A 14179-nucleotide genomic window follows, 5' to 3' on the forward strand; every position below is an offset into this window, starting at 1 on the left:
TACCAGAAACCAAACGCTATATAAGTAATAAATAATTTATTTTCTTATACTGCAAAACAAATGACCCCTAAAAGTATTGGGTTTGGATGGGTGAGCGGGTGAGTGGGTGAATATGCTAGGGGCAAGAAGAGAAATGTAGAACATAAAGGAGCAATACCGTCAAAAAAAGCAACTATTGGCTACCTAGTTTTGCACTTCAAAAAAAAAGCTATGAAAATTCCTAGGGAGAAGAATTTCTAGTACCCACTAACATATCCAGTATCAGCATTTATGTTGAATTCCATGGCTTTCTGTAAAGAGAGCGCACTCCATTCCCTCAACACTTTGAGTGCCAACTTCTTGGAACAATCTGCAAAAATGAGCTATGTCAGTGTGTTAAAATGCTACAAAACAGGAATCCAACTTCCAGCTGCTGAAACAGACCTCTTTTCTTTTTTCCTCCTAAGAAACTGCAGCTTCAGTATTCCATGTGTCACCAATTAATGTGCCAACCATCTCTCCTTTAATGGCTTTAGCAATGTTACCTGGTTTATTGAGATTAAAAACGACAACTGCATAATGAAAAATAAGATTGGAAAAGGTCAGTACTTAATTAAAAGGGAAAGTCTCGTCAATGACACGTCTTGAATCATCCACAAAAAGATAAAGGGATACAAGGGTAGGAAACCTCGTACCTGGAATGTTGTTCTCTTGGCACAAAGTTATTGCAGTCAGATCCATCACGGAGAGCTCCTTAGAAATTACATCATGGTAAGTCAGGTTATCCTGAAGTCGAGCGTCAGGATTATGCCTAGGGTTATCATCATAGACTCCATCAACGTTGGTTGCCTTCAACACCACCTCAGCATTAACTTCAATGCATTCAAAATTTTATTGGTAAGAAACAAAAAAAAAAAAAAAAAAAAAAAAAAAAAAAGAGACGTGCAATCTTATATATGTTCCAGTAGTAGAGTCTCATTTGTCTCATAGACCACATCATCACTTGGACGAGAACCATATGGGGACAAACTATTCAATCAGGTCCAATGTTATGCAACATTCCCATTTAATGGGAAATAAGTATTACTAGTTAACATTTAGGAGCTGAAGTGGGCATACAATGAACTTAGTATATTCTTAGCCGAATAGTTTTACATGATCCATGAAGCATTGATTTTAAGAACATTATCACCTCTGAAGGAACTTTGGTTATTATCCACTCCGTTTGGAATGTCTTTCAAATATAGGACAGTTTACGTTATGGAGAGCTTGTAACATTTGCTTCTTATTTTTGCTTTCTATTTTCTCCAATTTAGAAAGGAAGAATGATAGTTTGCAGAATCCACTTCAATTTGCAAGTATGTCAAAGTTCCACGCGTGTAGAAAATCTGAATCAGGAAAAAAGTAGAACTCACTCTCTGCACAACGCAAAGCTGCAGCAGTGTCTGTTGTGAAGAAGGGATTCCCAGTTCCTGCTGCAAAAATTACTACCCTCCCTTTCTCGAGATGCCTAACAGCCCTTCTACGGATATATGGTTCAGCAACTTCCGACATTCGAAATGCAGTCTGGACTCTTGTAGGGATTCCAATGCTCTCCATTGTAGCTTGTAAGAATATTGCATTCATAACAGTTGCCAACATCCTGAAAGGTAAGCGATAAAATTTTCATATTAAGAGTAATACCAAATTGTCTCAAAGTGATCTCTCTCCCATTCGTCTTCAGCACGCACTGATAACTCATAGGACAGGTTAAACAAGAAGTGATCCACCATTCAACGGAGTTTCAACCTGACCAACTTAAAGAACTGATCTACTCACTCCAGAAGAGCATCAACAAACAAAAGCTTTGTTTCAAGTATATGAGCCTGAAGGTCTGAAGTCCCTAGCAATGCGAATCTTGGTTTGAACACAAATATAAGGAAGACATTTGGACTGGAATCAAGAGTTGCATCACCAGATTCTGCAGAATCTCGGGCTCATATACTTCAAAACGAAAGCATTTGTACCTATTACATATTAAGAAAAAGCAAAATGCATTTGACAAAATACAGATTTTATTTCATCTCAGGCATAGCCTACTTAGATTGTTGAGAACTGACATCTAAAAAGTATTTAATCTTGTTTTATGTTCCAATCAGTTCTAATGCTACCTCATTGTAATATGCTTATATAAACTTCATCTTGGCTAAGAGTTATATAATTCTTAAGAATTTTCCCGAGATCTGGAGTCTGGACTAGGGGCACCGTGCACAGCTTAGATAGTTTAGAGTACAGCTTAGCTCTCCACTTCTAATAGCATCGAGTTGTTGCAAGTAAATGTCCTAGTAATTAGGACTTTGTAGTATAAATAGATGGTTTAGCAGAGAATATGAGTTGCCTGATACAGTTAATTCAATGGTTATCTTCCCATGTTTTTAAATAACTTCAGCTTTCAAAAACTAACTACATCACTATTTTACAATTGGTTTAACAGCCTATCAGAATCCTCTTTGGCCAACAACTTTGAAGCTACTACACCTAGTATATGATACAAAATTACTGTAAAAGCTGCATAACTTTCCTTTCTTAGCTTCTGTAATCTACAATCATCATCTATTCATGGACATGCTTAAATCATTGGAAGCACTTTTTTATAAATTTAGACACCAACACCAAAGCCCGAAAAGGAAAAAGGGGCCTCGAAACCCCGCTCTGATTTGTTTAACTGCTATTTTGTGTAACAGGAAAACAACCAAGCCTGTCCTACATCAAAATCTTTTTTGGAAATAGGAAGTAGGAACCCATTAAAATAACTTTTTCTACCCATTGCTGCCTCAAGTACATTTTCTCAAAGCTATCAACGAATGTGTACTTACGCATACTTTTAAGTTAGAGGCATGTCTGTCTAAAGCATGCTAAATTGCACAGACAACACTACAAAGCCTGGTTACACCCTTGAATTGTCAGTGATATACCCAGTTGCATGCAAGATCACCAAGTACAGAAAGAAAGTTTTCTTTGAGCAAGAAAAAGTGTCAAATTAACCCAAAAAAGACAGAAAGGTAAACAAATCCATATTTAACTTTTGAAAGCATTTGAAACTAACTTTTTTCAAAAATAATTCAAACTAACAGTAAAACAATAACGAACATACCCAATATAATCAGCAGATGAACGATCCAGTCCACTGCTTCCTGCCCATGAGGATCCACGAAAAATATTACCTCCACCAACCACTATTGCAACCTGCTATATTGCTAGAACAGCTGAGAATCCATGAAAAACCCGAACAAGATCGCCATCAAGGAACTCATAGTAGTCTTATACTGATTTAATCATGGCACATGATCAAAAACAAGAAGTTCGAATAACAACTATGAAAATGAATAATTGAACAGCAGATGAACAGATAGCAATCCAGTCCACTACTTCCTGCCCAAGAGGATCCACCAAAAATATTACCTCCACTAACAACTGTGGCAAACCTACCACAATTTCTAGAAGATCTGAAAAATCTATGAAAAACCAGACCAACATTGCCATTAATGAGCTCATGGCAGATTTATTGATTTAACCGTGATATAAGATTGAATATAAGAAGTTAGAATAGCAAATATGATTTCATGCAGCTTGATGCTACTCCTCTATAATTTACTGCCATTTCACGGTTTTTCCCCAAGGTTCGGCTCCCTGGCCATGGAAAACAATCTGGATAATCTGTGTCCCTTACAAGGTTTAAATTTTTCTCATGGATTTTGGCTAATGGCAAATGCCTCACTATTGACAACCTTTGAAATAGGGGACATTCTTTATGCAACAGGTTTGTGAGAACGACAAAGAAGATGTTAATCATTTATTTCTTCACTGCAAGATCACATCCAGCATCTGGAATTTCATTTTTTGCATCTAGGACATCCGGTGTTGGATGTCAAGATCTACCTTGGATTCCTCCTAGCTTGACATAAAAAGGATGACTAAATCTTCCTCCGAAACATGGAACTCCATCCATGCAGCTGTTTGGTGGGTTATTTGGAAGGAAAGAAATGCTCGAGTCCCTTTAGACCAAAAGCACAGTGTAGTTAATCTTAAACTCAACTGAATATCCCTGCTGGGTTTTGGTGCACTACGGGTCTGGACAATTTGTTAGAGCCGAATGCCACAACTGAGTATCTAAGTTCACTACATTTTCTGTAATGTCTTTATTCCCTTTTTTGGATGTACTGCTAACAGCATTGCTCTTATGATGTGTGAGAATAGCACGGAAAAATTATATTATTGATATTAATTTACTATAATACAAGGAACCCTATTTATATAGGGTGTGTAAATATACTTAAAACCTTCACTATCAATGTGGGTCACTAATACAAACACACTCTATACATGAACTAACTCTAACACACTGTTTTCTTTTTTTATTACATCAATAAAATTCATAATTTACCCATCAAGAAAAAGAGCAAATATGAAATTCAACAACTGGTTCATATTTTCAAACACATTAATAATTTGCAAGTTCCCTTGAATGCAAGAAAGTTTCATTGCTATAAAATTTTAACGAAATAACAATAGTCCTTTTAGTTCAATCTCCTCAAAACGATCTTGATCACTAACTAGTAGAAAATTGGGTAAATATTTACTTCAGACAGCACAAGAATCAAAAATGTACAAATGATTGTGATAAGAATCCCAAGGTTGATGCTCCAGGAAAACCATGAATTATAGAGAAAAAAATAATAAAACAATAGTCTAAGAATCCCTCAGAAATAGGGATTGATAATATGGGACAAGTAAATGAAACAAATTCAAACACTCAGATGATGCACCAACTTCATATAATAAAAGAGTAAGGATCTTTAAGCAAGAAATATTTGATTTATTCAAAAACATTACCTCAATTCCAAGACGAGTGACAGCTGCCACCTCCCTTGCGATGGCCATTGTGATCTGTATAACAACATGAAAGCTTTATGAAAGATCAGAAATCTAGAAAGAAGAACAGAACAACACAGAAACATGGAGACAAGTGAGCAGCTTTCCTATTCTGACCTTGGGATCAATGTTTTGTGCTTGATCTCCTGCTAGTGCTTCACCACTAACTTTAAGCAGCACTCTACGCCATCTATATGATGGTTTAGAAGTCCCATTATCTGTCATCGTGACCCCAAAAGAAGCTATAGGAGATAACTCTGGTTTCCTATCACAGAACATGTATACAAGGAAATTGATATAAGGAACACACAGCTTCATGGAAAGCAAAGCACAAAATTAAACTCCAAGGGCTAATAATACATATAACAGGTTACTGTTACGGACTATTAAGTTATACCTAAAGTGACACTGCATCACACGAGTGTTGTCAAAGGCGAAACGCTCTAAAAAGCGCTCCAGGTTATTGGGACTTTAAGCGCAAAGTGCAATTAAAGTGCGGGCTTTAGTAAAAAAAGGTGCAACGAAGGAAAAAAATAAAAATATATATGTAATTCAAGAGAAACAGAAACAAATTTAGTTTTAATGTTTTCCTCAATAACTGATATTCTTATTTGCCAATTATATTTGTTGTTTAGTACTGCTCGATTCAAGATAAAACTCATGGGCTACACGCCTTAGTGCCTTGCCTACACTAAAGCGCTGCTTAAGCGAGGCAAAGCGGCCTCATTGAGCTTTCCTGAGCTTCAGGGCTTAAACGCGCTTAAATGAGCCTTTGACAACACTACACACGCATAAGATAGAACATTGATGTTATTAAAAAATGCAAGGTCATACATAAGGTATCACTAGCATGACGAATAAAATGTCATTACTGATGTTAAAATACCAAGGATTACATGTAAAACATTTTGGTATTGGTACTAAAGCATTCAACCCAAGGTAAATAGGATAAACTGCAGTTCTTGCAATTAGTGATACATTTACTCAGTGAAAGAAAAAAGAAAGTTGGAATAACTAGCCTATTCAACGAAAAGTAAAAAAGTATTGAGATTATTAGCTGACTGAACAGACAGAATGACCTCCATCTGATCGAAGATTTCACACTTAGGCTGCTAAATTTATAAATTCTACTCTTAGTATGAAGTAAAAGACTTCCTAAACCCTTAAAAATCAGATGCAAAAACGGTTGTGCTCGTCTTTAACAACTCATAACAGTCCCCGGACAATCTGTTTCTCTTAAAATGATATGAAGTAACAAAAATGAAAAGAACAAAAAGGGCAATAAGGCAACACAGAAAGGAGCGTTAACACTACCCAATTGATTACAATACCTGCCATTCAAGTTGTCTGGAGATTTGTCCGTGTGAGATGAACAACATTTTACGACCAAAGAATGAAAAGAGTCATCAAGTTTGAAGTGGTGGTGTAGGGGTTTGAAGAAACAGAGAGACGGCGAAGAGATAGCATTGAAAGATGAAATGGGCCGGCAAAAGGATGTAGAGATAGCCATGGAAGAAAAAAAAACAGCAAATTACTCTCAAAGGAAAACCGAAATTTGAGAAATTGCAGCGGAATAGGATGTTCAAATCAAAGCCTTTTAGTTCAATTCTCCTATGCTTTTGTACAAGGTGGGAATGTTCTTTGCGGATAATGTTAAATGTTTGGGCTTTTGAAACATGTCATCTCCCGAGGAAAATATCTCTTGCCGCACTCCAAGCAGAAAAGAAAAATTTGAGGTTTGCTCTTTTTCAATTTATGCTTCTAATCCATTAGGCTTTCAGATATCTTTTTACTTAATTTGAGCAACATTTTGCACGTGCATTATTCATAATTTTTATGCACTTATTATATACTTTAAATAGGAAAAAATCAAATCACAGGTTTTTACCCAATAATGAAATTCCACGACAAAGGCTCCGTTTGGTCATGAGTTTTGTCAAAATAAATTTGGGATTTATTTTTAAAACTCATGTTTTGCCATAAATTTTGTCCATATTTTGGCCGAATCCCAAATCTCAAATTCCAAAATCAGTGATTTTGGGCCAAAATCCCAAAACTTGAAAATTATATACATGTTTTTCCAAAATAAAGCTGGAAAATATGTTTTGAAAACGTATGACACATTTTTATCTTCAAACCAAACTTCACCTAAATTAGATTTTTCAAAATAAAGTATTACTTGAAGGAATCATAATCCAAAGCTGTTCCAGATATTAAAGTATTACTTGAAGGAATATTTGCATCTACAACCAAAGAAGCATCAACAATGTTAGCATAATAATTATATAAAGTTTGTAAATGTATGTGTAGATCAGAAATACAAGTGTCAATATCAGGAGTTTCAGTTGGTCCAATATTCATACAAGTATATAAAGACTAATTAATTGGCGAAACTTTATTATTTTGATAGTAAGGTTTAAAATAACACCAATTAGGTAAATATGAGGAATTGGGTAGAAATATTTTTTAAACTTATCTAGCATAGATTAAACAAGAAAAGTATATCCTTCTTTCTTCTTCAAATTATGTAGTAAAAGAGAAATTTCAGCAATATGAACTAAACCATTTACAATAGTAGGATAATAAGCTCCAGAAAACTCAAGTGTAGCCACATAAAATTTTTGTAAAAATTGTACAACATCTTCTATGATATCCCAAGTTCTAGATGTTAACAAACGGCTAGGATCGGTACAATGAGAATTAGCAACTTCAGTTATAGGCATTCTATATTATAACAACATCTTAAGAATAAATAAGTATATTTCCACCTAGTAACTATTTCTTCAGGCGTGANCTTAGTTTCAAATACTGTATTTTAAACCCCTTTGTACCATTGACCAAGCACTATGTGGCAAAAATAGGTGATCAGCTGGACAAAGTACGGTATAATTCACGCAGATAATGAGCGTGAATATGAACATTTTGAACCAAAATAATTAAATAAAAGGAAAACCATTAAATAAGAATAAAAATAAATAAGTTAAAAAAAAAAGACAAAGAGATTCCGTTCTTCCCTTTCGTCCCCCCTACCGCTCTTCTTCTTCTCCCCCCCCCTCCCCCCACGCTTCTTCTTCTTCTTTCCCACTGACTCCCCCCCCCCTCCCCACCACCACCACCACCAACAACAACAACAACACCCCCCTTTTCGTTCCCCCCTGTATGCTTCTTCCTTCTCTTGATCATTGGTATATCCGCTTTAAAATCACTGCTGTCTAGGTGTGAACAAAGAGCGAAATCAACACATTGCACCTTGTTGATTGTCTTTTCATCTCCATTAGAAGCTTAAAAAAAGACTGGTCTGGATCAATTTGATGAGATGATTCTATCTTGTTTTCCATTTGCTTTAGAGCATTGAGGTTATCTTTCATTACTTTCTTTCTACAATTAATATATTCATCAAAGCAATTTTGTGTGCTTGAGTCTCCTACTTTTCTCCTCAGTGCTGATTGAAGATCTTGCACTTGTTCTTTCATCATCAAGACGAACTCCCTCGTTGGCCACACTTTAATTTTAGGGAAGAGAGATGAGATGGAGGCATTGATTTTCTTTTTCTCTTTTCTTTAAGAAAATAGTATATAATAAGTATTTTTAGTAGATAAAATATAAAAAATGATGTGGAATATGATGTGTTATCCACTTCAAGCAAGTGAGATACACACACGGTCAGAGGGGTTTAAAATATAGATTTTGAACAAGTTAAAGTGTCTGGATGAAAAAAAGTAAAGTAGGAGGATCGACATGACAAAGTGACACAAGTATAGGTGTCATTTAGGCCATTCTGCCTATATATTATAAATCGTTTTAGTACCTTTAATTTATTTCCAGAAATCAATTTGCTATTTTTTTTTTATAATTTTAAAAGGGGAAATTGGCTAATTAAATAATAGCCCAAATTCATTTCAATCACAGCCTAAATCTTACCCCAATTTTAACCCAATTCTCGACCTAATTGAACACATCGGACCAGGCCTAAACCCAGTTTCATAAACCGCCCCACTTACCCGTCTTAATCCAGGCCGTTGATCATCAGATCAACGGCCAATACTCGCTCTTGCCTTAACGACCCCAAAACCCTATCATTTCCCACTTACCGCCGCCTTAGAACCCCCTTCCTCTCACACACTCTCTGCAACACCACTCAAACCCTAGCCGCCGTCATCCTAATCCACCCTAATCCATGGCCTTCCAGGTTCATCTGAGACCTGTACCAGCCTTCCATGGCTTCTACGTGTTTGGTTCTGTGGTCTCATGAACAGATTTTTGAAGGAATTTGGTCCAGTCCTTGCTAGATGACCTTTCTCCGGTCAGCCATGGCCATTCGAGTCAGATCCTTGACTCTCCTAGTTAGATCGGGAACTTTCAAGGCCTTTCTCAGTGCTTCTGGGTTTTCTAAAACCCTAATCTCTAAGATTTTTTCGATTTTCTTTCAGACCTACCTTAGATATGTGCTTGCCATGAACTTTTAAGTGTTTCTCAAAGTTTCTTTCACCTTTCTTTCAAAATGACTCTTCATTTTCCGATTAGGGTTTTCCTTCAAGTTTTCTTCTCTGATTTTTAACATGTTCCTGATTTTGCTATGTTTTGTTCATGTTGTTCTCCTGTCTGAGTTAGCATGTTGAAAACCCTAGTTCCTTTGTGGTCTCATTCGAATTCTGAAACTGTTTGCTAGTACTTGTTTGATCTATTTGTTTATCATCTTTAAAACTCGATTGTTGTTGAAAAGCCCTAGGTCTTTGGGGTCTGAAATTGTTTGTTTGAGTACTTGACTCGACTGAAAGCTTCGTTTTAAACTCTCTTTTCTCTATGTGACTTATCTAACTATGGTTGAAACCCTAACTTTTCAAAGGGTTTCCCCACCTGCTATGTGAGACCTTTACATGTCCTGATACTCTGTTGATTCAATATGACTTGACCTACTTGATTACTATGCTTCGAAGGTTTGCTTTACTACTGAACCATGGTTTATTTCTGCCACTACTGCACGCTTGTGATTATCTCTTTTGCTAATATGCTTGGCCTCGCACGTTTGATGTTTTCTGTTCATTCTGTTTATATACTAAAGTGCAGAAACATGTTTCTTCTTTGACTGACCCTAATCGTGTGATTAATTTCAAAACTCTTCTTTTATGAACCCAAATTTGACTCGCCCGTTCAAAATTGATTGATTCTTTTCCATTTGTTGTAATATTTACCTTGCTGAATCTATTCCCAAAATAAGTATATTTCTGTACTTAGACTCGATTCCTTACTCAATATTTTTACTACTTCTTTTATGGCAATAATCAGGCTGTCCCTAAAATTGATTTCCTTCCTTATTTGAATCTGTTAAACAGTGATTCCTTAATTAAAGGAAATCACTTGTATAATTGATTCAGACTATTGATTGTTTCCATATTTGTACTAGAATTTTACTTATTACCTTTCCTTCACTCGTTTTCAAAGGCTATAAATACCCTGCACCCCTCTTCTTTCAAACACGAACAAACGAACACAAGAAACAAAACACTTGAGTTCAAAACACACACTTCACTAAAAACTCTCTTTCTTTGCTCTGTTACTACTTGTGTTGCTGCCTTGTCTAGCCGGCTGAAAGCCAAGGCTAGGCTGTGGGAAAATTGCTTCTTTTTCTTTCTGCATTTGCTTCTTTACTGGTATGTTCTAATTAATTTTCCAGCATCAACAACAACATGTTTCTTTACTACTTCCTTCCCTCTTGCCTGTTTCCTGCTTGTGTTAATAAATTTCCATTACTAAGCATGTTGTAATTCGCCCCTTTCTCTTCTGAATTAATGTTTTTCTGATGTATGAACTCTGTCAGTCACTTATTGTGACTTGTGAATCCCAAACCTCCCGTACCCCCTATGTGTTGTATTCCTTGGTTGGTTTGGAGGGCATGTCCGTATTAGGCATTGCTGTGCATGACCCCAAACCTGACCCTCCCTGGGGTCATAACCTTATATCCCCTCTGTGTGTTGTATTCTCTGGCTGGTTCATGGGCATGCCAGCACTATCTATTGTTGTGTATGCCCAGACCTGACCCCTTCCTGAGGTCATATGTTTCCTGCAATGAATTCCCAAACCCCTAACCCCTTTGTATAAATAAAAGATGATTCTGTGTAATGTTAGCTTTACTGCTACTATTTTTAAATCATCCTTACCCCTCTATATTCTCCACTCAGTTTTAATTTTTTATTCCTGCACTTCCACTATACTCTTAGACTTAGGTTATGCCCCTCTTGTGTGAGCCTTGCCTATGGATCCATGAGCTCCCTCTGAACTTGAACACATAAGGGCTGGCCCTTCCACACTGCACTCATCTCTATCTGGTTATGCAAACTTGGGTGTGAGCACTGCCCGGGGTCCGTTGAGACCCTTAGGGAGCTTCGACACACCCAGGTCTGAGAAAGGCTTCGAAACAAGTGGTATTTGAGGTGTTTTGTTCCATAACTCAGAGAGGAATTCAGAATCAGGCTTCCTATGATTGTAATTTCTTATTTTTACATATTCTTGATGTAATTCAGCAACTGGTCTGTAATAATTTGTAATAAACATTTGGGGTTGGTTAGTGAAAAAGGGCTGGGTAATTATGCATGTTTATCTATTAGAAGGGTAGATAACATGCCTATAGGATCTGTTTTAAATTCTGCATGTTTTAATTCTTCATTTAGATACTATGCCTATAGGATCTGTTTTAAATTCTTCATGTTTTAATTCTTCATTTAGATACCATGCCCATAGGATCTGTTTTAAATTTTGCATGTTTTAATTCTTCATTTAGATACCATGCCCATAGGATCCGCTTTAAATGTTGCATGTCTTATTACCACACTAAGATACCATGCCTATAGGATCTAAACGGCTACAATCAGGCATCATGCTCATAAGGTTAAAATCAGTACCTTTTCATAGAAATCATGCCTACAGGAATTTCAAGTAAATCCTGCCTGCTTCATTACACGTTCAACTAGATATCATGTCTATAGGGATTAAAATCAGCAATAATAGATGCCAACGTCTGTAAAATCTGAAACTAGTCTAGTCTAAAAATCAGCCTATCTCATAATGTTCTGAACTAGTCTTTTAAACAACCCACTCTCTTCTTATTAACCAGTTTAGCAAGAATGCTTATAGGGTCTCAAATCGCTCGTTGTAAAATTGTTACTGCTTTGCCACATTCCGAATCAGTAATAGCCATCATTTTTATAGGATCTCACCCAAACACCTAGGCAAGCCTTAGGTAATAATAACAAAACTGAATCCGCTTTTGTTAATCAGTAATTGCTACAACTAGCAGGCAGGCCTGATTCGGACTTCTTATCTGAGTTATGTTAATAAATTGGTCTATTTCAACAGCTAAACTCCCCCCCCCCCCTTTTGTCTTAGTATTTTAAATTCTGACCTTAAATGTGTTTTAAGTCATGCTACTTTTTTTTGCTTTGCTTGAGGAGGTATATTTGAGCCTCTTAATTGTTTATATGTCTTCCCCATTATGCAGTCCTATATGTTATTGTTTGTCGCTTAGTATTTGCCTTTAAACCTGAGAGTCAGCCTAGAACCTCCTTCTTATAGGAATAGTAGTCCTAAATTCCTCCGGGACTGATAGGAACGGGACGGGTAATAGCATGCAATAGAGGTCGAGACCAATCCGCGCTTTAATACCTTGACGGGGTGGGAAGGGTAGATATGGATATGATGACCGGTGCGCTAATACCACGTGTAGCCCCTCTTTGGAGGAGTGATCACCAGGTATTGCATTGATGTGATCCATATTACAAATAAACCTAGGACCTTTCTTGTATTCGTCAGCATGTTTAGTTATAACTCTTTCAAAACTTTGTTTTATTTTATCATTCCCAAACATTTATGTATTCGAAATCCCCTCTTATTTGAGCCTTATTTGATTACTTGCTAATTGCACAAATTAACAAAGAACTGTCTGGCCGGGAACCACACTAGTGGATCCTGAGGGGTGCCTAACACCTTCCCCTTGGGATAATTTCAAGCCTTTACCCTATCTCTGGTTATCAAAAATGTAGTTGTAGTTGAACCATATAGGTGTCCTAATGCACCATAAATCATTAGGTGGCGACTCTTCAAAAAATGCAAAACCCAGTTCCCAAAAGGAATGTGTTGTCCCATACCCAAATGTCATAAACCCGATTTTCCGATGCAAAGAGGGAAAAGGGGGCGCGACAGTATCACTTATAAATGCATCAATATGACTTTGATCTTCATCATATTTAAAAGCAATAATACATTTTTTCATACAAAAATTATCATCTATCCAATGGCATGTAACAGTCAAATAATCTTTTCCATTTACAGCACGATCAATCACAAGTACGAGAAACTCTACAAGAAAGACCGGCGAACGAATAATGTATATATGTCTGATATTGTCCAAAAAGCCTAAAGATATCAGCTCTACAAGTACTTCTAGGAATACCTTTAAACAAAGAGTTATAAATTCTTTGAATATAAGTAACAAGACACGGTGAAGAAGTAAAACTAAAAGGTAAACAACCTAAAATAATTATTTTAGCTAATTCTTCCCGATCTTTCTTAATATCGTATTTACCCATTAAACCCCCAGTACTCGGGTTAAGTTTTTGTTGCCCATTTTCCTCGTCTACTCCCGAATCAAGAGGGTGGAGCTCTACCATATGCCTACGAAGTTGACCCGTTCCCCCTCCCTTACCGGGCTCATGTTTATAAACTTCATTACAAATTCTACATTTGACATAATTTTTCTGATCTTCTAGTCTGTCAAAAAAATTCCAACTCTTACTTCTTAATCTTCGATTCTTCTTAATAGGGAAGGGGAGGCATACTTGTTCCACCCCTAATATTTTGAGTTTGACTAGCATTATCAGGTGTAGCTGGTGGTGTTTCAAGATTATCGTGTGATTGAATATCATCTAAATCATCATCTATACCATAATTTTCTTGCATTCGCTCATAACTACATTTAAATTTTCAGGTGAACTTTCAGAAATATGTGTAAAGCTACTAGAAGAACCAATACCACCTTTTGATCTTTTGAAAGTTTTCTTACTACCACCTCTACTAGTACACATTTTTTTGGTTGCTCTAAGTAAATTCATTATGTAAATTAAATTAAAGAATTAAATTAATAATTCTAAATAATAAAATAAGTATACACCAAAGAAGAGAAAGAGATGGAACGAGTGTACCGGGATTCCAGGTGCCGCACTAATTTTTATATCAAAAATCAAACTTCAATTGATAGACTGATACTTGACAGTTGATAGTACTTGATACCACACTT

The 14179-nt window shown here is 36.3% G+C and overlaps 1 protein-coding gene across 1 annotated transcript; it reads right to left on the reverse strand.

Annotated features, from left to right (window-relative positions):
- Positions 1–6641, reverse strand: LOC109225650 (uridylate kinase). The gene is made up of 8 exons (XM_019390395.1): positions 6222–6641; positions 5008–5155; positions 4852–4905; positions 3113–3204; positions 1395–1621; positions 675–851; positions 424–551; positions 1–349 (listed from the first exon to the last, which is right to left on the reverse strand). The coding sequence occupies exons 1-7, from the start codon at positions 6398–6400 to the stop codon at positions 442–444; spliced, it is 987 nt and encodes a 328-aa protein (XP_019245940.1). The 5' UTR covers positions 6401–6641; the 3' UTR covers positions 1–349; positions 424–441.

The sequence above is a fragment of the Nicotiana attenuata genome, chromosome 5, assembly GCF_001879085.1.
Source record: "Nicotiana attenuata strain UT chromosome 5, NIATTr2, whole genome shotgun sequence".
Taxonomy (NCBI): domain Eukaryota; kingdom Viridiplantae; phylum Streptophyta; class Magnoliopsida; order Solanales; family Solanaceae; genus Nicotiana; species Nicotiana attenuata.

Excerpts from the sequence above, each read along its gene's own strand:
- LOC109225650 (XM_019390395.1), bottom strand. The coding sequence starts at position 6,400 with ATGGCTATCTCTACATCCTTTTGCCGGCCCATTTCATCTTTCAATGCT. Across the intron at positions 1,622-3,112 it reads TCATCTGCTGATTATATTGG|GATGTTGGCAACTGTTATGA; the intron begins GTATGTTCGTTA and ends CTTACCTTTCAG. Across the intron at positions 852-1,394 it reads AGCTTTGCGTTGTGCAGAGA|TTAATGCTGAGGTGGTGTTG; the intron begins GTGAGTTCTACT and ends AATGCATTGAAG.